Source organism: Mirounga angustirostris, unplaced genomic scaffold (genome assembly GCF_029215605.1).
Source record: "Mirounga angustirostris isolate CCGP_5_RB_7025 unplaced genomic scaffold, mMirAng1.0.hap1 SCAF_4, whole genome shotgun sequence".
In the NCBI taxonomy this organism is placed as follows: domain Eukaryota; kingdom Metazoa; phylum Chordata; class Mammalia; order Carnivora; family Phocidae; genus Mirounga; species Mirounga angustirostris.
In genome coordinates this window covers 175,347,204-175,370,037 of record NW_026991712.1, presented here as the reverse complement: position 1 = coordinate 175,370,037, position 22,834 = coordinate 175,347,204, and the positions used below count along the sequence as shown (strand labels likewise).

The 22,834-nt window shown below is 50.8% G+C and overlaps 1 protein-coding gene and 1 long non-coding RNA gene across 2 annotated transcripts; one reads left to right on the top strand and one right to left on the bottom strand.

The window, feature by feature from the left end:
- Positions 1 to 2,917: 2,917 nt before the first annotated feature.
- On the bottom strand, positions 2,918 to 21,924 carry LOC135364224 (uncharacterized). Its single transcript, XR_010411076.1, has 3 exons — positions 21,878 to 21,924; positions 5,697 to 5,890; positions 2,918 to 3,823 (listed from the first exon to the last, which is right to left on the bottom strand). It is a non-coding gene; the product is annotated as an uncharacterized LOC135364224 (long non-coding RNA).
- FAM43B (family with sequence similarity 43 member B) lies at positions 10,448 to 13,177 on the top strand. The gene has a single exon (XM_045898548.3). The coding sequence runs from the start codon at positions 11,075 to 11,077 to the stop codon at positions 12,047 to 12,049; it is 975 nt and encodes a 324-aa protein (XP_045754504.1). The 5' UTR covers positions 10,448 to 11,074; the 3' UTR covers positions 12,050 to 13,177.
- Positions 21,925 to 22,834: the final 910 nt, after the last annotated feature.

Sequence of the window (22,834 nt, the reverse complement as noted above, 5' to 3'; positions counted from 1 at the left end):
CGTTATCTATCCTCTTTGAGCTTCAGTCCCCTCATCTGTAAAATGGGGATTATAACAGTTCCTGCCTTGCAAAAGTGATTGTGAGGATCAGCTTGGTGAAGGAAAAGGTTTTGCATAATGCCTGGCACAGAGTTAGCTTTCAGTAAATATGGATTTATTATTATTACAAAAGAATAGAGCCAAATGACTTAGAAATGAACACAGCTTCAAATACAGCTTCAAACAGGGGCACCTGGGTGGCGCAGTCGGTTAAGCATCTGCCTCTTAGTGTCAGCTCAGGTCCTGATCTCAGGGTTGTGAGATCAAGCCCCATGTCGGGCTCTGCACTCATTGTGGAGTCGGCTTGAGATTCTCTCTCTCCCTCTGCCCCTCTCATGGTCTCTCTCACTCTCAAAAAAATAAATAAATCTTTATAAAAAATACAGCTTCAAACAAATCTGTAGAATTTTGGATGTTCATGAGCATTCTAGAACAAACATAGATTCTTCTTTAAAACAAACGGACACACAAAGGTATACCAGTTTAAGACCAAAAGACACACACACACACACACACACACACACCTAGAACTGAGATGCCTCCACGCGATAGAGCATAGCTCATTTCTATTCACCATTTACATAATCACTTACAACCACCTGGATATTAAGAAAACTGTACTTTAAGGGCTTTGAAAACCTTGCCAAAATCTCTCTACATGAAATGGTTCCCAGCTTTCAAGAGAAACATTGCACCAATTACTATCTACCTTTTTCAGAGAGGGAAGGCAAGCCGCCCAAGGTCACAAAATGAGTCATTGTCGGAAGTGAGTTTTGTGTGTGTGTGTTTTTTTTTAATTAAAGTGTATGTGCTGTCCTTTAAGAATAACTTACTGACCTGCCGTCAGTTAGGGATTTGCTGAAAGCTGCTTCTCTCATAGTTGAGGACAACCACTGGGTCAGCTCGCAGGAGCACATCTCATTCTCATCTCATGTCCAACAAATGTCTTTTCAGAACCTCCTAGGTTCCAGATGCTGTCGGGGGCAATGTGGAGTTCAGCAACATAAAGATGGAAGCATTCCCTGCGCTTGGAGTGCTCAGAGTCTTAGGGGTGGTGGGAGTCAGGCGTTATATAAATGATTACACGAATAATGACACGATGACAATTCTGATAAATGCTTTAAGGGAGCTGTGAGGGGCAGAACCAAGGGAAGGCAGGAGAGCTTAGGGGACTGTTTCCCTAGCGGTGACCCTTAGGCATTGGTTGGAAAGATGAATAGGCTAGAAGAGGACGCGAGATGAAGAGGAGGGATGGGGATGAGCAGGAACAACCTGTGGAGAGGACGTGACAGTGCTGGGGAGGTGGATGGACTGGAAGGAGCTCCGCATAGCTGAGGCCAAGAGAGGGTCTCCTGGGGAAGCTGGGGGGGGTAGCAATCACACAGAGCTTTGGGGGGACCACTGACAGATTAGGGATTGTCCTCATTATCTTCTGCTAAAAACAAATCCTCCCAAAGCTTAGCGATTTACGACCCCAGTAAGCATTTATTATGTCCCGGTTTGTGTGGGTTGGGAATTTGGGAGTGGGCAAGCCACGTGGTCTGGTGCAGGGTCTCTCATGAGGTTGCAGCCCAGATTTCAGCTGGGGCCAGAGTCATCTGAAGGTCTGACTGGGGCGGCAGGGTCACTTCCAAAGTGGCTCCCTCACATGCGTGGTGAACTGATGCCAGCCATCGGCCTCAGTTCCTCCCCACGTGGACTTCTCCAGAGGGCTGCTTGAGTGTCCTCGTGACCCAGCAGCTGGTTTCCACCAGACAGTGACCCACAATGTCCTTGCCTCAGAAACCACACCATGGGGTGCCTGGGTGGCTCAGTCATTAAGCATCTGCCTTCAGCTCAGGTCATGATCCCAGGGTCCTGGGATCGAGCCCCGCGTCGGGCTCCCTGCTCGGCGGGAAGCCTGCTTCTCCCTCTCCCACTCCCCCTGCTTGTGTTCCCTCTCTCGCTGTGTCTCTCTGTCAAATAAATAAATAAATAAATCTTTTTAAAAAACAATAAAATAATGGTCCATCTGAAACTACTGAGGAGAGACTTCTGGTAGACCTGGAAAACTGAAGTAAACTCCCCCTCCCTTCCCCAAGCCTCACCAACATGACAATGAAAGAACGAAAGTGGCACCAACTGACAAGGAAAAAGAGAGAAGTGATGACAGCAGCTGAGAGGTGTTAACATTCTGGAAGACGGAAGGCACACGAGCAAGGGGTAGCAAGCTCAGTAGGGTGGGAACAACAGAAACCTCACAAGAGTCATGCTGGGGAGCCTGGAACTGGGGTATTCCAAGCACCAGACATCGCTGGTGATGAGGGTGCAGGGGGAAAGTAAAAACAGAGGGCCGGGTGAAAGCCTGCAGTGAGAGCCCCAGATGCCATCCCCTTTCCTGAGAAGTGCAAGCATTCCCACCCCATGCCCTTAGCCGGGCGACTGGAGCTTTCCTCTCTGGAGGGACTGCCCCCAGGGCCTCTGGACTAAGGACCCTGGGGCATAGCCGGGGTGAGGGACTCACTGGCAGCCTGCATGCTGATCAGGAGGCAGGAGGCCCTGTCTCCACTCCTCCCCCAGAATGCTGGCAGCCCGGTTTATACACCCCCTCTCCCATGTGCAGGCGGGTCTAGAAGTTCTCTCTGGGGCCAGTGGCCAGCCCAAAAGAAAAGACCTACAGCCCTCGATATTGTGAAGGTTGTTCAAGAAAAACCAGAGCTGGACTGTTAAAGGGGTAAAAACAGATTTTATTCAGAAATGATTGCAATAGGGGAAAAGTAGACCTCAGTACAGAACTGGACTCCATTCCCAATATCGCAAGAACAAGTGGGGGTTTATAGCCAAGGAGTAGGGTGGAATCAGTGGGTGGAAAATTATTAAGAGGATACATCAGGGGTGAGGGGTTATTCTCACTAAACCGACTCCACAGGATTCTTGCTGAAGGTGATCAGATCTCACCTGGATGATGGTGGGGGACGAGGATTTGGATCAGATATTGAGGGTGACCAGATACGGAGGGCAGGGCCTTACTTTATCAACAAAATGACTTATCAAGTTTCTTGCTAAAACCAAGCGATGCAGGACTGGGGCCATAGCAAAAGGGTGCAGAAGAGTCTGACTCAAGTTCTGTCAAGGAGAGCCTTCGTTGGGCTTGCCTTATAAGATTGATGGCTGAGTTTGTCATCAGATACTGAGGCCCATGCACAACAAGTCCTGTTCATCCCTCTCCACTCCCCGGACATAAAGAGTTTCCAATCTGCATTTGTGCCTCTCAGACACAGGAAACAAGGATTCCCAGACATTAGAGGAAAGCTGTCCACACGAGATTCAGAGATTTATATCTCTAAAAATTAATTATAAAAAAATGAAAAACAGGAAAAAGGAACCCAGGGAGCAGAGCAATGCCTGAAATTAAAGAAGGCTTTTTAAAACAATGATAATTATAATTCCAAGGTTATTTTTGTCTATATATACAATCAATGTAAAGCCATATTGAAATGATATAGTAATAATGCAATGTTTTTAAAACATAATTCTTATTTGCTCTTATTTTAATCAGGATACCAAATTGAATAAAAATCACAACAGTCTCCAGAAATAATAACAATAACAATAATAATACATAAAATTTAAAAATAAAAACAACTGGGACTCCTGGGTGGCTCAGTCAGTTAAGCGTCTGCCTTCAGCTCAGGTCATGATCCCAGGAGTCCTACACTGGGCTCCTTGCTCAGGGGGGAGCCTGATTCTCCCTCTGTCTGCTGCTCCCCCTGCTTGAGCTCTCTTTGTCTCTCTCTCTCTCTCTCTGAAAAATAAATAAATAAAATCTTTTTAAAAAAAATAATAAAAATAAAAATTAAAACAACTATAATTAGAAAACCCTAAGATTCCACAAAACTTTTAGAACAAGTTCAGCAAAGTTACAAGATACAAAATCAACACACAAAAATCTGTTGCATTTCTATACACTAACAACGAACGATCTGAAAAGGAAATTAAGAAAACAATTTCATTTACAACAGCATCAAAAAGAATAAAATACTTAGTAATAAACTTCACCAAGAAGGGGAAAGATTTGTACACTAAAACCTATAAAATGTTGCTGAAAGAAATTAAAGAAGACACAAATAAATAGCAATGTTCATGGACTGGAAGACTTCATATTGTTACAATGTGTCCATGCTACCCAAAGAAATTTACAGATTCAATGCAATCCCTATCAAAATCCCAATGGCACTTTTTGCAGAAATAAAAATATCCATCCTGAAATTCACATAGAATCTCAAGGGATCCTGGATAACTATAACCATCTTGAAAAAAGAAGAACAAAGTTGGAGGTCTCACATTTTCTGTTTTCAAAACTTATCACAAAACCATAGTAATCAAAACAGTACAGTACCAACACAAATACTGACATAAACCAATGGAATAGAATGGAAAGCCCAGAAATAAATGCTTGCATATATGGTCAAATGATTTTTGACAAGGGTGCCAAGATCACTCATTGAAAAAAGGACGGTCTTTTCAACAAATGGTGCAGGAAAAACTGGATATCCTTATACAAAAAAAATTATGTTGGATCCTTACCTCACACCATATGCCAAAATTAACTCAAAATGGATCAAAGACCTAAAAGTAAGGCTTAAACTATAAAACTCTTAGAAGAAGAAAACATAGGGAGAAAACTTCATGACATTGAATTTGGCAATGAGTTCTTGGATAGGACACCAAAATCACAGGCAACAAGGGTAAAAATAGATAAAATGAACTACAGCAAAATTTAAAACTTCTGTGCATTAAAGGACACAATCAACAGAATAAAAAGACAACCTAAGGAACAGAGAAAATATTTGCCAGTCATAAGGGGTTAATATCCAGAATATATAAAGAGCTCCTACAATTAAACAATTTTAAAATGGGCAAAGTACTTGAATAGATATTTCCCCAAAGAAGATACACAAATAGCCAACAGGCATATGAAAAAATGCTCAACAGCACTAATTAGGGATATGCAAATCAAAATAATAATGTGATACCACCTCACAGCCATCAGGATGGTTACTATATATTTTTAAAGTAATAATAATAAGAAAAATAGCAAGTGGTGAGGAGATGAAGAAACTAAAACCCTTGTGTGGTATAAAATGGTGCAGCAGCTATGGAAGACAGTATGGCAGTTCTTCAAAATATTACAAAATATAATTACTCTATGATCTAGCAATTCCACTTCTGGATATAGATCCAAATGAATTGAAAGCAGGGCCTTGAAGATTCTGTTACACCCATGTTCATAGCAGCATTATTCACAATAGCCAAAAGGTGGAAGCAACCCAAATGTCCATCAACAGATGACCAGGTAAACAGAATATGGTATATCTATACAATGGAATATTATTCAGCCTTTAAAAGGAGGAAAATTTTGGCACCTGCTACAACACAGATGAACCCTGAGGACATTATGCAAAGTAAATAAGCCAGTCACAAAGAGACAAATACTGCATGATTCACTTATATGAAATCATAGAGGCAGAAAGCAGAATGGTGGTTGCCAGCGGCTAGGACAGGGAGAAATGGGGAGTTGTTGTTTAACAGGTATAGCATTTCGGTTTTACAAGATGAAAAAGTTCTGGAGATTGGATGCACAACAACATGAATATGATTCACAATGCTGAACTTACACTTAAGAATGGTTAAGATAGGGGGGCGCCTGAGTGGCTTAGTCGGTTAAGTGTTGGACTCTTGATTTCAGCTTAGGTCATGATCTCAGGGTTGTGAGGTCGAGTCCCGCATCCGGCCCCACACTCAGCTTGGCATCTGCTTGGAGATTCCCTCTGCTCCTTCACCCACACACTTTCTCTTAATAAATAAAAATCTTAAAAAAAATAAGAAAGAATGGTTAAGATGGTACATTTTATGTTATGTGTATTTTACCACAATTAAAAATTTTTTTTTAAATTTAAAAGCAGGGTGCCTGGGTGGCTCAGTTGGTTGGGCGACTGCCTTCGACTCAGGTCATGATCCTGGAGTCCCTGGATCGAGTCCCGCATCGGGCTCCCTGCTTCTCCCTCTGCCCTCTTCCCTCTCGTGCTCTCTGTCTCTCATTCTCCCTCTCTCAAATAAATAAATAAAATCTTTAAAAAAAAAAAATTTAAAAGCAACTATAATTACCATTTTTTCAGACATGAACAAGAATGGGATGCTCTAAAAAAGAATGAAAAATTGCTCTTTTAGAAGTGAAAAGTTATGAGAAAAGATATGAAAAAAAAAATCTAATGGAAAGGTTGGAAGATAAAGTTGAGGTAATTTCCCAGAAAACAAAACAAACATTTTTAAAAATGGAAAATTGGAAAGAACATTTTGAAAAATGAGAAGACCAGTCCAAGAGGTCCAACATCTGACTAAAATAGGTCTGCAAAGAAAAAAACAAAAACGGAAAACAGAATGGAGGGTATTAACACAAAGAAATGTCCCTCAAATTGATCCAGATTAAAAGACTCACCAAGTGCCCAGAGTCAAGGCACATCACTATGAAACTTAGACCTCTGCAAGACCCTTTAAACTTTCACAGAGAAAAATCAGGTCACATGCACAGGATCAGGTATCAGAATGTCATTTGACGTTTCAACAGCAAGTGGATCGTGTCCTCAAAATTCCTAGGGAAATTTATTTCCAATCTAAAATTCTACACCCAGCCAAACTCTCTATCAAAGCCACTGGAAACGAGAAATGCCAAAACAAGGAAAGAGACCCAGGTGGGGGGGGGGGAGCAGAAGCAAGGGATCCATTAAACCCAGGAAACAGGCAAAAGAAACTCCCCAGGATGGTAGCAGAGCTAAGTAGAGCTAAGTCTATAGAGTCACCAGAGCAGATTGGAGGCCGGAAAGGATGCCTCCAGGAGGAATGTCTCTGAGAAACACCTAGAACTGAAAGACCACCTGGTGCATTCAACCAGGTTGGACAGTGGGGGGCTGAATTAGTTAATAGGTACAGTACATAAGGAAGGTTTTTTTTTTTAATAATGCAATTACCTGTTTCTGGAAAAGCAAAACAGTTGTCCAATAAGGTAAATGGAATCATAACACACTTCAAGGCTCAGCTTTGAATGTTTGCAAGATCATAATAATTAAGCACTGAACACTGAACAATGACAACAAAATGTTTGGACTGGGCGCCTGGGTGGCTCATTTGGTTAAGCGACTGCCTTCAGCTCAGGTCATGATCCCGGAGTCCCGGGATCGAGTCCCACGTTGGGCTCCCTGCTCGGTGGGGAGTCTGCTTCTCCCTCTGACCTTCCTCCCTCTCATGCTCTCTATCTCTATCTCTATCTCATTCTCTCTCTCAAATAAATAAATAAAACCTTTAAAAAAAAAATGTTTGGACTAATACTGGGAGGAAGGGGGGAGGAAAAATGTGTGTGATGGGGTAGATCAAAAGGCATCAAATCTTCATCTTCCGTAGGAGGTGGGCAATAGCTAAAGTTTTAAAAACTAGAAAGTGAATTAGATGTGTTATTTAAAAACATGGAGGCCAACGACAATAGTGCCATCTCAGATGTGTAAAAGAGCGGTTGTGTTTAAAAGTAAGAATTGAGGGCGCCTGGGTGGCTCAGTTGGTTAAGCGACTGCCTTCGGCTCAGGTCATGATCTTGGAGTCCCGGGATCGAGTCCCGCATCGGGCTCCCTGCTCGGCGGGGAGCCTGCTTCTCCCTCTGACCCTCCTCCCTCTCATGCTCTCTCTATCTCATTCTCTCTCAAATAAATGAATAAAATCTTTAAAAAAATAATAATAATAAATAAAATAAATAAATAAAAGTAAGAATTGAGACTGGGGAAGGTAGAGCAGGAGACTGATCTCCTTTCACGTATAAGCCTACTATTAGGCAGCTATTGGACTTTTAAAAATAATACAAGTATCAAAAAAATTAAAATAAAAATAATACAAGTATCAATATGATAGAAATAAAAATGAGTGGAAAAAGGACCAAAAAAAAAAAAAAATCCAACTGCACACCAGTCCGTAAAGCAATGATGGCTGATGCAAAGTTGGGAGCTCTTACCAAGGACCTGAGTGAGGGGAATGTGAATAGAAAGGACAGTGGCGCTCTGGGTGCAACTGAGCCCTCTAAAGGACCAAAGTTGGCAGAAGTGCAGAAGGTCTGAGACCAAGCCTGGGAGTGTAAGGAGGAGCCCCCTCAAGTGAGATGTGGTCCGGGGGTGGGGGGAGGTGGGAATCCCTGCCCCAATGAGGCTAAGTGAGTTGTGAACAAGATAACAAAAGGGCTCACAATGTCAAATGCTGCTTTGAGGTCCAGGGGACTTAACATAAAAGCAGACTGTTGCACACTGATCTCACAGAGCCCCGGGTGATCCTCCAGAGAGGATTTCCCAAAGGCAATGGGAACAGAAGCCATGCTACCAGGACTAGGTGAGCAAGCTTAGGGAGGCAGTGAAGGCACTCAAGGCTGCACACTTACCTGCAGCTCCTTGATCGCTCCTCTGGAAGGCAGGAGGCTTAGCGACCAGATAAAAGGCATGCAATCCTGGGGACCTACTTATACAAAAAAATTGTTGTTTATCTGAAATTCAAATTTAACTCTGTGAGTCCTGCATCCTTGTATGTGAACCGAGCAACCTCAAGAGGCTTGGAGGTATCTCAGTTTTGCACGATGATACTTCGCTGCTGGCCACTCCCACCAGCACCCTCCCAAGAGGGGGATACAAGGCACTCTCACCCAAGGCAGTGAGGTCCAGAGGGTGGACTCAGGAGACCCCAAGGCAGGAAATAGCAGGATTTCTCAGTGAGCTACCTTTCAGTCAAAACCATCTCAAGTCTTTTCTATAAAGGGAGTTGGTTGAGTTAATGTCTCCGTTGGCCCAAGGGGCAAATCTAGCCCCACAAAAAGCACTCAAATGAAGCCTCATTGTGCCTTCAGAGCCTGTTCTCTTGTGGGGAAATGAGGCCACATCTACAGGGTGGGAACAGCGGGAGGCTTCCATGTCCTTCTTGGGTGACTGTTGATCACAAGCACGTATTACTTTTATAATCACTAAAAAGCAATAACATTTCCATATTGAAAATAAAATGAGGCCACAGTAGACTAGATCATCTGTGAGGCCCCCTCCAAAGCTAAGATTCTGCAATTCTAAGTAATTGCTTGTTCTTTATTTGCATGTCATTTTAGGAGCAGTCAGTGATGCAGCCTAGTTGCGGTGGGGTTTGTTTTGTTTTGTTTCGTTTTGGGGGGGTGTTTGGGAGGTTTTTTTGTTTGGTTGGTTGGGTTTTTGTTTTTTTTTTTTTACTTTTATTCCCCCAAGGACTCTGAACCCAGCCACTCACTCCTGGTGCCTGCCGACCCTGAATGTTGAACACACAGTCTTCCCACTGCCCCCATTCCCAGAGGTCACTTGGCTTGCCTGGCCGGGCCCAAGCCTCTGAGCTCATTCCTGACCTGGAAGACTCCCCATATGACCTGTTCTGAAGCCAAGGAAAGAGCCTGGATGTTGGCTGTGTGAGAGCCCAAGGTCGTGAGACTCCTGGGCCCCATCAGAGCCGACCTGGGATTCTACAGAACCTGTGGCTTAACAAATCCTGAAAGGGGGAGATGCATCCCCCACCCCTAGGGACAACTGTCTCTTTCCGAGTACTTCAGTCCTCCTCCCCAGTTAAAGCCCCCACTGATGGGTCACAGGGGAAGATGGAAAATGCCCATCTAGACGCAGCATTCGTGGACTCCTAGAAGGGTGAGGGCCTGCTTCTGGGTCAGCCAAACCTGAGCAGAGCACTAAGTCCCACCTCCTGCTAGCCCTTTGACCTTGGGCAAGCACTTAACTGAGCCTGGGCTGTTCTGAGGATTAAAGGAGAAAATGAATGCAAAACCCCAGGGCTTTCGGGAGCAGGATTGGCATTCACAAACAGGAGTCTTAACTATTTAATCCTCAGAGGGCCCAGAGGCAGCCCTTTGGCCACAGGGAGCTTGTCAGATGCAATTCCCGAAGACCCAGGACTGCTCAGGAACGTTCCCCCACCCTGAAAAAGTACCCTCCTGCTTCAGGCCAGGCGAGGGGCTCTATCAGGCGCCAGAGCAGTGACTGCTCTCCTAGATCAGGCGCAGCGGCCTGGCCCATGATCTTGGAAGAACCGAGGAGAAAGCTTCACCAAGCGACAGTACTTTTCCACTGCACAGCTCGGCCACCTCAGCTGGCTTTCTGCTGTGCAGACAGGAGGCCAAGTGCGCCTGGCCAGCCCCATCAGGAACCCACCCAAAAGCGCTCTCAGAGATGGGGGTAGGGACATGCAGTGACTGACAGGCAGCAGGAATCCTGGACAGAGGAGGGGGATCCCGAATGCGCCAAGGGGAGCGTGGAGACCACCAGGGGGGTCAGGAAAATGTGCATTTAGCAAAGCCCTCCGGTACATTTCAAAAGATTCCTACTCCTTAACTGCCCCTCCATCCCCACCCCTCCAATAAGAATGATTAATCCCGTTCCACCGCGCCTGTGCCGGGTCCCGGGCGAAGAGCGGCGCTAGCCGGCGCGGGGGAGGAGAGAGAGGAGGGCGAGGGGAGGGGACAAGAGAGCTAGCGGTCCCGCCCGGTGATGTAGGCAGCCCGGGGAGGTGGAGCCGCGACGCCTGAAGGAGTCCCCACCGCAGTCTCGCGCTCTCGGTCTACCCCTCCGAGCGGCCAGCCGCCAACCCCAGCTCCGGCGACCTCCCTGCCGCCGCAATTTGGGCGGCGGGGACTGCGGGATCCCCCCCCCCCAGTTCGGGCCCGGGGGGCCCCTCCACCACGCCCAGCCCCCCTCCCCTCCTCGCTTCCCGGACGGCTGGAGCTACTCCCGGGGGAAGCTGTTCCCGGACGCTCGGCCGCCGCCCCGGCATCTCGGCTGCCAGCCCGGCCGGGCACCGGGCATCTCCGGGCACCGACTGGCTCCGGCGCCGCCCAGCTGCTCGCGACCCCGGGGCCGCGGGCTTCTGCTCGCCCTCCCCTCCCCCGGCCGCCGGCCAGGACGCCCGTGAGCTCCCGGTGCCCCCAGCCCCTCTGGCCGCCGCCGCCGCGATGCTGCCCTGGAGACGCAACAAATTCGTGCTGGTGGAGGACGAGGCCAAGTGCAAGGCGAAGAGCCTGAGTCCGGGACTCGCCTACACGTCGCTACTCTCCAGCTTCCTGCGCTCCTGTCCGGACCTGCTGCCCGACTGGCCGCTGGAGCGCCTGGGCCGCGTGTTTCGCAGCCGGCGCCAGAAAGTGGAGCTCAACAAGGAGGACCCGACCTACACCGTGTGGTACCTGGGCAACGCCGTCACCCTGCACGCCAAGGGCGACGGCTGCACCGACGACGCCGTGGGCAAGATCTGGGCGCGCTGCGGGCCGGGCGGGGGCACCAAGATGAAGCTGACGCTGGGGCCGCACGGCATCCGCATGCAGCCGTGCGAGCGCGGCGCCTCGGGGGGCTCGGGGGGCTCGGGGGGCCGCCGGCCGGCGCACGCCTACCTGCTGCCGCGCATCACCTACTGCACCGCGGACGGGCGCCACCCGCGCGTCTTCGCCTGGGTCTACCGCCACCAGGCGCGCCACAAGGCCGTGGTGCTGCGCTGCCACGCCGTGCTGCTGGCGCGGGCGCACAAGGCGCGCGCCCTGGCCCGCCTGCTCCGCCAGACCGCGCTGGCGGCCTTCAGCGACTTCAAGCGCCTGCAGCGCCAGAGCGACGCTCGCCACGTGCGCCAGCAGCACCTCCGCGCCGGGGGCGCCACCGCCTCGGTGCCCCGCGCCCCGCTGCGCCGGCTGCTCAACGCCAAGTGCGCCTACCGGCCGCCGGCCGCCGAGCGCGGCCGTGGGGCGCCGCGCCTCAGCAGCATCCAGGAGGAGGACGAGGAGGAGGACGCGGACGCGGAGGAGCGCGAGCGGCCCGAGGTGCTCAGCCTGGCCCGGGAGCTGAGGACGTGCAGCCTGCGGGGCGCCCCGGCGCCGCCGCCGCCCGCGCAGCCCCGCCGCTGGAAGGCCGGCCCCAGGGAGCGGGCGGGCCAGGCGCGCTGAGAGCGCGGCGGGGGGGGGGTGCGGGGGGAGGGGCGCGGGACTCGCGGCCCCAGCCCCCCGCCGGCCTGACTTCCAGCCTCCAACCCTGGCCCTGCCCGCTTCGGCTCCCCTCTGGTCCCCCGGCCCTTGCCTCCCTCGTGGTCTCTGTTGTTGTCTGCCCCGCGTCTCATCCTGGCTCAGGGTGACGCCTGATACGCCCTTGATTATTGGGGGACAAAGGGGAGGAGAGCAGCAGAAGTACTCGATGTTCGCCTCTCCCCCACATCCGGAGTTGCTGAGCGCCCTCCATCGTGGAATTGCTCGTAAGCTTTACAACAGGTCTTTGCCCATAGACCACCCTCTCCCTCCCAGAACAACCCCTCCAAAGAAGGGGGAAGAAGTTTCCAGAAATCCAGGAGGGTGGCCCTGGACGTTGGCCAGGTGGAAGCCGTGGTCCTGCCCTTGGCCAGTCAAGCCTTCCTCCCTGGGATGGGACCAGTTCTGGGCAGGCATGCTTGCAGAGAAAGAATAGTGGCCCGGGAGACCGGAGGCCAGGTCCAAGGTGGGAAGTGAGTCGGCTGCCATATACACAAGGAAGGATTCTCAGGCCCTGTGCCTGGCCTCTCTACCCCTTGGAGGATTTCTGGACTTCACTGCTCCATCTCCGGAGAAGACTGGGCTGGTCCTACCAACCCAAACAACAGGTTAGAGCAGGTAACAGCCCTCTGCTCTGGGCAGCTGCCCAAGAGTATGCCCTGGCACCTGGCACCCCCACAAGACTCCACCGACCCCACATCTCTGCAGACAGATGTGTGGGGTTCCCCACTAGGTGCCTCCAACTAGGACCAAGATGGGGTCTCCAAAGGAGGTAAGGAGAACCTTTGGCAGGTGCTTGAGGACACTGACCACCCAGAAAGTGGACACAGGAGGGATGCCCTCCCATCCCCTCCCGCCCCCTGAGTCGGGGCTTGTCAGAGCAGGAGGGTCCTGACAGCAGTTGGGTTCTCATAGCCGGCTGAGGAAGGAGAGTGTGTTCACCCAGCAGAGGGAGTGGGCCCCCTGCCCAGGTGTCCCAACAAGGCCACAAAAAGCCCAAAGATCTATGTGTCACCAACTGATTGTTGTAAATAAAGTGGACCTGCTTTTTCATCCTTGTCTCCACTCCTGTGTTTTGTTTGATGCCAGGCCTGCTGGGGACAAAAACACTATCAGAACCCTAAGGGACAGGAGAAGACCCTAGGAAGGGGCCCCCTGTAGCAGCCAGAGCCAACCGGCGGGATTGGCAGGGAGGGGCTACTGCCAGGAAGCTGTTCCCTTAATGTCAGGGAAGGAGACAGTAGCAGGTGTGACAAAACATGCGCCAAGCCTTGGAGGAGTGTCAGCTGTCTGTCTCGGCCTCCCAGAATGTCTGTCTGCCTGGGCACTCAGAGGCAAGTGTCTCTGGGACATTTGGCAGGGAGGGGGCCCGGGGCTGGGGACTTCTCATCAGCCTCGCCTCTTTGGGAAGATGCCCGTGTACATCGGAGCCTGTGGTATGCATCCGGGGTCTCCCCAGTGATGAGGAGGGGGGCAGGTTGTAAAGGAGATGGGGTGGGCAGCCCATTTTTCTTTCAGAGGAGCTAGAGAAATCTGCCCAGACCTTTGTGACAGGGTGAGTCTGGAGCTTGGATATCTTCTTTATTCCTGTGCTGAGCTGGGCACTGATCCCAGACTTCTCCGGAGCCCAGACGAGTGGCCCTGCAGTGGCCGGCAGTCAGAACTGTTCTGTTTCCTGGAGCTGCTGGAACAGAGGGTACTGCGGCCGCTTCACCTGCAGAGCCCAGGCAGGGTCGGGGCGCCTCGAAGGGGCAGGCTGGACGGGGGAGGGGGGACGACAAGGACCCACCAGCCAGGATGCCCCACATGTCCATGGCTCCCCTCTTATGCATTGCCAGCGGCTTTGTGGGCGTTTCTCCCCATTTGCAAAAGGAGAAGAGGACGCAGGAAGATGTCAGACCTGGGAGAGCAGGATGCGCTGCAGGCGAGGCAGCTGCTGGTGTTTGAGGCAACCTCAGCCGGAAACAAGGTCGCAAGCACACCCTCTTTAATCAGACTCACGGGGCAGATGCTGCCCCAGCGCCCGTCTTGGGACAGGTACTGAGCTAGACACTGGGGGTCCAGGAGTCCCTCCCCTGGGGCTCTTACCGTCTTAGGTGAGGTGCACATGATTAAAGGAGTAGGTGCTGCATAACAATTCCCAGGCACGTTCTCAGCCTCAGCTCCTACTCCACTTTTCTCTGGCAGCCTCCCAAAACAGACACACAGACACACAGACACACACACACACACACACACACACACACACCTCCTCCCTCCTTCCCTCCTTCACACTCTACTCTCTATACCTGGAGTTAGAAGACCGGGGCGAGGGAATTCTGCCTTCTTAGCAGCTGTGTGACATGGGGCAACTCACTCAGCCTCTCTGAGCCTCACCTTTATTAACAGTAAAAATAGGGATAATATCAACCTCACAGGCTAACTGTAAGAATGAAATAGAATCCTACCCGAAAACGCTTTGGTAAATAATAAAACACCCAGCACATGTGCAGAACAGCCATTTTACCCAGAGGGCCCTTCTCTTTAGATTAGGACTTCAGGGTGCTTCCCCACCACCCCACCCCGCCCCATCCCTGCAGCAGTGGTCACAAGTTGTCTTCCTGGCCACATCTCCACCTTCAATGTGCAGGGTGGAGGGGAGGACCCAGGGCAACTTCTGTCTATCTTCAGGTTGAGGATGACATAAATCACAGCATAGTACCAACTGCCACCAGGCTACAGAAGGGGATCTCTGGGGGCATCACTGCCACCAAGTGAGGGGGACCACTCCCACCTCCATCTCTGCACTGACCTTGGCTTTCTCCCTGATCTTAGGCACAAGATGGAGAAGAACCTTGAGCCATTGATCAAGCTGTCTGGTGCCCCTGCATTCTCTCTCCCGCCCGCCACAGGCTCCCCACCTGTAAAATGAAAATTGGGTGGGGTGGACCAGTGGTTTTCAAATCGTGTTCCTCTGATTCCCCAGGGGTGCCCAAGATGCTGCTGTGGGGAGTGATGGGGAGCTGAGATGGGAAGGCCCCCCAACCTGCCTCAACTGAAGTAGCCTGTTTTCTCTTTGGGGTTTCTGTGATTCCCTTTGAATAAGGGGATCTTCCCGATTTTTCTTTTTTAAGTTGAAATCATTGGGTGACCAGCTACATGCGTCCAAGGTCTGTTGGGCTGACGAGGCCTAAGAAGTAACGCTGGCGTGTGTCTTCCTGGGACTCCTTGGGCCTTATTTCCCGCTCTCCTGATGCCCCTCCACAGCCGCTGGGCTGTGACAAATGTGGCTTGTGCCATAGCCCACAGCTCCCAGGGTCAAGTGGCTGGCCCACCCATTAATGCCATCCTGACTCCCACTGTTCCTCTTCCGTACGGGGATCCTGTTCCCAGTTCCCCAGACATGGCCATGTGCTCCCACCTCTAGGCTCGGGCCTGTTCTCACTACCGGGGATGTCCTCTTTGGCTACACTTTTTCAAATCCTACCCTCTCTTCGAGGCCCAGCTCAAATCCCACCTCCTCCAAGCTCTCCCTAATGCATACCCCTCCTCCACTCCTGCCAGATCTGGGGGTGATCTCTCCTCTCAAGCTCGCACAGGATGTGGTCCTCATCACGTTACCCCTAGGATTGCTCTTCTTATGTGTGTCTCTCGTAGAAATCCATTTCACTTCCCCGCCCCCTTCGGTACCTTGACCACAGCGGGGCAAGAGTCGATGCTCGATACTAATGTGCTGAATGAGTGCATGAATGAGCCAGATGGAAGAGCCATCACGGGATAGGAAACCAAGTGGGTGGAGAAGCGTTCTTTCTGCCAAGCTTCTGCCTGGAGATGCTGAAGAACTATATCCTCAGACGCCCTGTTGAGACGGATGGCTATTCTTGGGGAGAACATCAGCAGCCTGACATGAGGCCACTGGGGGAAACCAAAGCCGCCGTCCCCGGGGTCTGCTCAGGACTGGGCCTTCTCGCTCTGTGGACTAGACCAGTGCCCAGCACAGGGCTGACCCTGACAGTACAGAGCAGCTCCTCGTGGGGACCAGCCACCATCCAGGCATGCTGGCTGGGCAGCAGGAGGACCATGCAGACAGCTGCAGTCTCCAATTTTAACACACAGGCGGTCGCACCCGGGTTTGGGCGTCAGACACACCCGAATGCCAGCCCCAGAGCTGCCCTTGGACGGCTGTATAACTTTGGGCAGGTTTCCGAAGGTTTCCGGAGCCTTGGTCTTCCATCTGTACAAACAGCGACAGATGAGTCCAGGTCTTACATGGTTGTTGGGAGGATGAAGGAAGGCGCTGCCTTTGGGTAATTTATTTTGCACAGTGCCCAATGAACTCAGTAAGCAGTAGCTGCGGCTTTCTGTTTATTATTACCAGGCTAGCTGATGCTGCTAAGTGGCAGCGCTGGGATGAGATCAGGTGCCTGGTCTCTGAGACACTTAACATGTTGCTTGCTCGCACCCTAGGGTGGCTCTCCGCCTAAAGTTCCACTATCTCTAAATCATGGGAGGAGATTCAAGCACAGCTTGTCTCATTTTTGTCTCTAGTTGAGCAACCGACATAAGCCCGATCACCTTACCTCTAGATTAGACCTAATACCTTATGCTTTTTTTGTATATCCTTTTCTTTTTGCCTTAGCACCCGGCACAATGCCAGGCACACAGCAGAGCATGCCGAGGTGAATGAATGAATGGGTGAATAAGTCAATGATTAGCTGCTGCAGGCCTTGGTGCTGACACATGGCCTTCCCAGCCAAGGTGTTCAGAAAGCTGGGAGGTCATTCCTTTGTGAGTGATGGCTCAGCTTCTCCTCCCCCCCACCCCGAACCCTGTTTGTCCTTGGCCACAAGCTATGGAGACGAGGAGGATGCTGCTGGCTCAGGGACCAGGCGGTCCCCAGGAGAGCACAGCTGGAAAGGATGGAGGGGGCTGACATGCAGATGTCGTGAGTCTCTGAGCCAGAATGGTCCTCTCTCCCCCTCTGCTCCATCTTGCCTGTCCAGGAGCACATATGGGTTTGCTGACTGATCCAGAATAACTGAGTTTCATCATCCCCAACTTACGAGTGGACAGGAAGCTGGGCAGGCAAGAGATTGAAGGGGAAGCTGGCAGTCCAACCACCATAAGGGAGACCCCAGCTCAGGAGAGCAGGCTAGTACTGCTGCGTGCTGGGACACCTTGGCAAAGGGGCAAAGGAGCTGGGTGGTACTGGAAAACAGGCAGATCTTGGTTTTGCCTGCCCAGCATTCCCCCTTTATGGTGGAGTCTGCTTCCTCTTCCTCCTGGGAACACAACTAAATTCTCCCATTCTCCCCTTGCGCTGAGGTGTGGTCATGTGACTGAGTTCCAGCCAATACAATTCATGAATGTCACCTTGGGGAGGGGGTGCTGGACAACAAAACATAACCTTTGCTTTATTCTCCTGCCTGCCTGCTGGCTGTCATCACCCAGGGTGTCCTTGGAAGCCGTGTGTTGAAGATGACAGAGCCTCCACCAGCCTGGGTCCCTGAATGACCGCATAAAGTGGAGCCCCACCCCTGCCACCAAGGGGAGCAAGAAATAACGTTTTCTTATTAGCCACAAACATGTCAGGCCTGCTGCAGCATAGAGCTTGCCTTCTTGTGACCCGCTGCCCTGGTGCTCCCGGTGGAACCACCATCCCCCACTCTCAGCTCCTGGCTTTCTTTCCAGTGGAGCTGGCTTCACACACATGGCTCCAGGGGAGGACATGCAATCCAGGCCTGACCAATCAGAATGGCCCATCTCTTCAGCTCCAGAGGTTGGCTCAGGGATGGGCATTAGCAATCAGAGCCAGGGGAACTTAGTTCTGGGGCTATTGCTGAAACTTGGGGAAGAGAGACACACTTTCTGCCAGAGTTGCTGAGAGGTGGGGAGATATTATCTCGTGTTGCCGGCAGCCATCTTGCCGCCATGAGGAAAGAGAGCCTGAGGGTCCAGCACCGTGAAAAGCAGAGGGGGACACACAGAGAGCAAGACCAAGTCCCATGACATTGCTTGAGCCCCTGGATCCCACCACACCTGCCCAGCTCTGTTTTAGGTGTTTTCAGTTCCTCGAGCCAATAAGTTGTACTTTTTGCTTAGGCCAGTGTGAGTTGGGCTCTGTGTCCCTTGAGTTAGAGAGAACACTGGCCCTGCCATCACTGTTCTCATTGGGTCCCACGCTCTGGAAAAGGGGGATCATTGAAAGGCTTCAGGATCTGTCACAGGTCAGGTCTGATTATGGGACATCCAGCTGGCTCATGGGATCCCAAAGTCCCCAGCCCTTTCCCTCTCTGCGGGCCCCCAGTCTTCCAACCTTGCTGCCCCTCGCACACCTTCCCAGTCCCCTCTGTGGTGCGGCTTCCCTCCCTGTTCATGGCCCCTGTGTCTCCATGCCTTTGACTGGGACGTGGCTCTGACCCCGAACCCATATGCCTCTGCAGTATAACTAAAGCCTCTGGCCTCATTCAAGTGCTAGAGCATGAGGCAGATGGGTGCAACTCAGCCTCTGCATGGTCCCCCCAGATCACGAATCCACCCTCCTCCACTCAGCTGCAGCTGGGGAGTGGGCTCATCAGATGTAAAGGTGGCCTATTAAGCCAATCTCTGAGGGGACCTTTCATGGGGAGGGTCGCTTCTGACAGTGGTGCCGAGGCTGAGCAGGCTGATCTGGAAGGCAAAAGCCTGGAACTGTCTTTTATTCATTCTGGGATATGGGCAAGTCATTTAACTGCTCCGAATGTCCATTTTCTCTGTCATATGGAGGCGATACTCAGCGGCTCCTGCCCCAGAGGGTATTCTGAAGGGCCATCCAAATGGGATGCAAGGCCAGAGAGCTGTGAAAAGCATCAGGTTCCATAAAAGAGCCTGGGACAGAGTGCTTCCTTATTGGCTCCAAGCCAAGGAAGCTGGAGTGAGGCAGCTCCATACGCCCAGGCTGAAGGGCTCCCATTTGGAGGAAAGAGCCCACAGCAAAGGAAATGAGCCCAGAGCCCAGAGAGGGAGGTTTAAAATAGACATCTGCAGGGATTTCCTGAAGGGGAGAGCCACACGGCCAGGAAACAGCTTGTGGAGCTCCAAGGATAAGCTCCCCACTTCTGCGTGTGCACACACACCACCCCCCAAGGTGGACTTGGGGGATGGGTGGTGCACTCCTGTCTGCAGTCAGAGGGGACCCCTGAAGACCCTTGCAGCCGGAGCTACCTCTGAAGCTCTAAAGCAGGAATGGGGAAGAGCGTAACCCCACCTGTGGTCTCCTACCCACAGGCCCTGGACAGTTCCAGTGCATCTCCGGTTACCGAAGCCAGCCTCAGATCTGATCCATCGGAGCCTGGATGCAGGGAGGGGAGAGGGACATTCCAATATTACCGCTCACTCAGTCTCCAAGGGACAGGAGACTTGCATCATATCAACCCCTCTGCCAAATGCCACTGATACACAGGTGCAGATGGCAGGATGGACTCTGGGAAGTCTCCCGCTATCCTTAGGGGAAGCATCCAGGGGGATGACTTCCGAGGGCTAAGCATTGCCCATGTAGCAGTGCATGTTCTCAGCGGTAGTAGATGTCTGCAAAGATGTGTCCCTTAGCGGTCTGACTCCTTAGACATGAATTAAATTATTTTTCTAAGATTATAAAAGTAACACGTTTTTATTTGAAACTAGTAAAATGACAAAGATGTAAGAAAAAATTAATACTCTCTCCCAACCCCTCTCTATTCCTTGATCCCCATGCCTTCCGCATGCACACACTGCTAGATAACTAATGGTACAGACCGGGGGTTCCTCTCTCCCACTGTTTTCCTTACTTGTGAACATAAATAAACCCACATACACACATATAGAGATTTTGCCATTTGGTGGCACAAAAATGGAGTCATTGTCAAACACAATCTGCAACGAGCTTTATTCTCACTTACATCATGCGCCGCACCCCCCACCCCAACCCGTTCCCTGGATCTGAGTCTCCTTCTCTTTCAATAGCAACACAGTGTAGTCCACCATCTTCTGTTAATGGTGTTCAGGTTGTCTCATGTTTTTAAAAGCACCTAATAAATGCCTGCTGTATGCGGATCTCCAGACCACACCTCCAGGAATTGGACTGCAAGTTCTAGGAGCTCTTTCAGCTGAGACATCCCAGCACCACAGAGCTGGAGGAGCCCCTTCCCAGGGCTGAGGTCTAGCAAGAAGGAGCAGAGGTGTGCTGAGCATATCCACATGTGGGCTGAAAATAAATAGGAACAAGAAGAGTTGACAAGAATTCCTGGTGCTAGGATATCTAGGCTGGAAGGGCCCCTAGAACTTGTGGTCCAACCCCCTGACTTACAGAGGAGAAGGGGGATTTGTCCATGGTCACTCCCTGACCCCCAGTTGGAATCCTGGCCTCCCTGTGGGTTTCCCAGCAGGTAGAGGAGGTACTGACCATCTATCTAGGGCTTCCTATGCTCCAGGGATTGGGCTGCAGACCAGGGATCCATACCCTGCATTCATTCAACTTTCTTTTGATAAATGCTGAGTGCCTACTGAATGCCAGGCACTATCCTAGGTGCTGAGGAGACAGTGAACAAAACACACGAAGATCTTCGTGTCCACATCCTAGTGGGGAGAGGCCAACAATCAACAAGAATCATAATAAATGAATAAGTTCTGTTAAAAGGTGACGCATATATGGAAAAAAAAGAACAAGAAAAAGTAGAGTGGCGTAAGGAAAGTGGGTACCTCCTCCTTCCCCTGGTGCCTTGAGATGGAAGATTCCAAGGTTATCAAATTTCTGGGCTAGCAATGGCCGTGGTGGCAGAGACTGGTTAGATGGTCACCAAGCCCACCACCTCTTCTTCCAGGACCAGAGCTACACATTTCTCAGCCGGGCATGCTGCCAGATGTGGCCATGTGACTGAGTTCTAGCCAATAGCATGTGAGCTGTTTCAGGACTGGCCCACAAAAGCTTGCCCTGAACACAGCCTTGTTTTTCCTCTCCCCATCAGCCAGCTGCATGGACAGGACACCAGGGGGCTAGTAGGGAGCACGGCCTCAGGTGGAAGGGGTCCGGCTCCCTGAAAAAGGGGGGAGGGCAGATAGACTCAACCCCCCGCCCCCTGATCAGACTTCGCATGAAGGGTAAGAGGGCTCACCACAGGGCTTGAAGACCAGGGAGGTGGTTTGCAAACCATTTCAGGCAGAGAAGAGAAGCCAGGGGCTTTTAGATCTTTTTGAAAGACTTCTCGAAGCCACGGCTTTTCTTCTTTTCTTACTGTCTCCCGCCCATCCTACTCCACATCCCCCACTCACCCATCCATTTGCTTATTCATTCAACTAATATTTATGGAGCACCTACTATATTCCAGGCACTGTTTTAGGCACTGGGGATACAGCAGAGAACAAAGCAGATGAAAATACCAGCCCCCAAGGGGTCTCCATTCTCTCCAATCTACCAATCATCAGACAATAAACCAAATAATAAGAAAAGAGAACACTATTACTAGACCTATTTACAGATGAGCAGCCTGAGGAGCAGAGGTTAAGTGAGGTAAGCGGCTATAATTTTGATTGACTGTAATAAAAGCGCACCTGGGAGCCTGGGAAAGACAAACCTGCCATCTTGTCATTTCTCAAAGTGGGGACTTAACTGCTTTACAAGGCAGTGGGGCTCCTGAGGCTCATGAGCCAAGAGCTTAGGTTCATTCTGCCTCTCAGCAGCCAGGTGGCCTAGAGCATGTTTCTTACCCTTTCTGATCCTCAGTTTCCCCACCTGTAAAGCACAGGTAATAACATACTAACCTCTGTGGCCGACTGCTCCATAATGGCCTCTCATGAATTCTCTCTCCCCATACCCACTCCCCCATGTGGCCCCTTCTCACGTTGACTCTGAACTTGGCCACGTGATTTCCTTTGGTAATGGAACTTCAGCAGACATGACTCAAAGCAAAGGCATGAAAACTGCACGATGGGGCTTTGCTGTCTTGGAACTCTACCATCCCGTGGAAGAAGCCCAGGCTGGCCTGTAGGAGGCACGTGGCCCCGTCCACAGTCAGTGCCCAGCCCCAGACATGCGCGTGAGCCCATCTTTGACCATTTAGCCCCGATTGTGCCCCTACGTGATTGCACATGAGGGACCCCAGGCAAGACCATCAGAAGAACTGCCAGTTGAGACCAGTCCACATTTGCTGGCCTACAGAGTGGTGAGCAAGTAAAATGGTTATTCTTTTAAATCAGTGAGGGTTGAGGTGGGTTGTTTTGCGCATACAACAGCCTCAAGGCGGGTTTCTGAGGATTCAATGAGAAAATGCATGGAAAGCATTTAAAATCCTGTTTGGCACAAAATAATAACTCAATAGAATGTAGTTATTATTAATACCGTGTCATTTGGGGCCAAGTTTCTTAGTTTCAGGAACCCTCCATGTTGGCCTCTTTAGTTACTCAAGTGTAAAGTGAACTGATTCTGGAGAATTCTGTGAGATCGCTTGAATCCACCTGCGGTGGCTACAGACTGGGAGGTTAAGGGTTACTTGGGTGGACTTTAGCCTGACTACTCTTGAATGAGGAAAGAAAAAGGAATTTCAGGCAGAGACTGGATGGCCCCAACAGAGTTATTTAAGGTTAAGTAACCAAGATTGGCAAGTCTGTTATGGATTCTTGGGTGTTTTCTGGGGCCCAGAGTTTGCCCTGAACTGCACGTTGGGGGCTTCTTTCCTCCCTTCCATGTCTGTGTTTTGAACCTCTACTGTGTGCCAGGCA

Bases quoted from the DNA above. Each gene is read 5' to 3' on its own strand.
- FAM43B (XM_045898548.3), top strand. From the start codon at position 11,075: ATGCTGCCCTGGAGACGCAACAAATTCGTGCTGGTGGAGGACGAGGCC.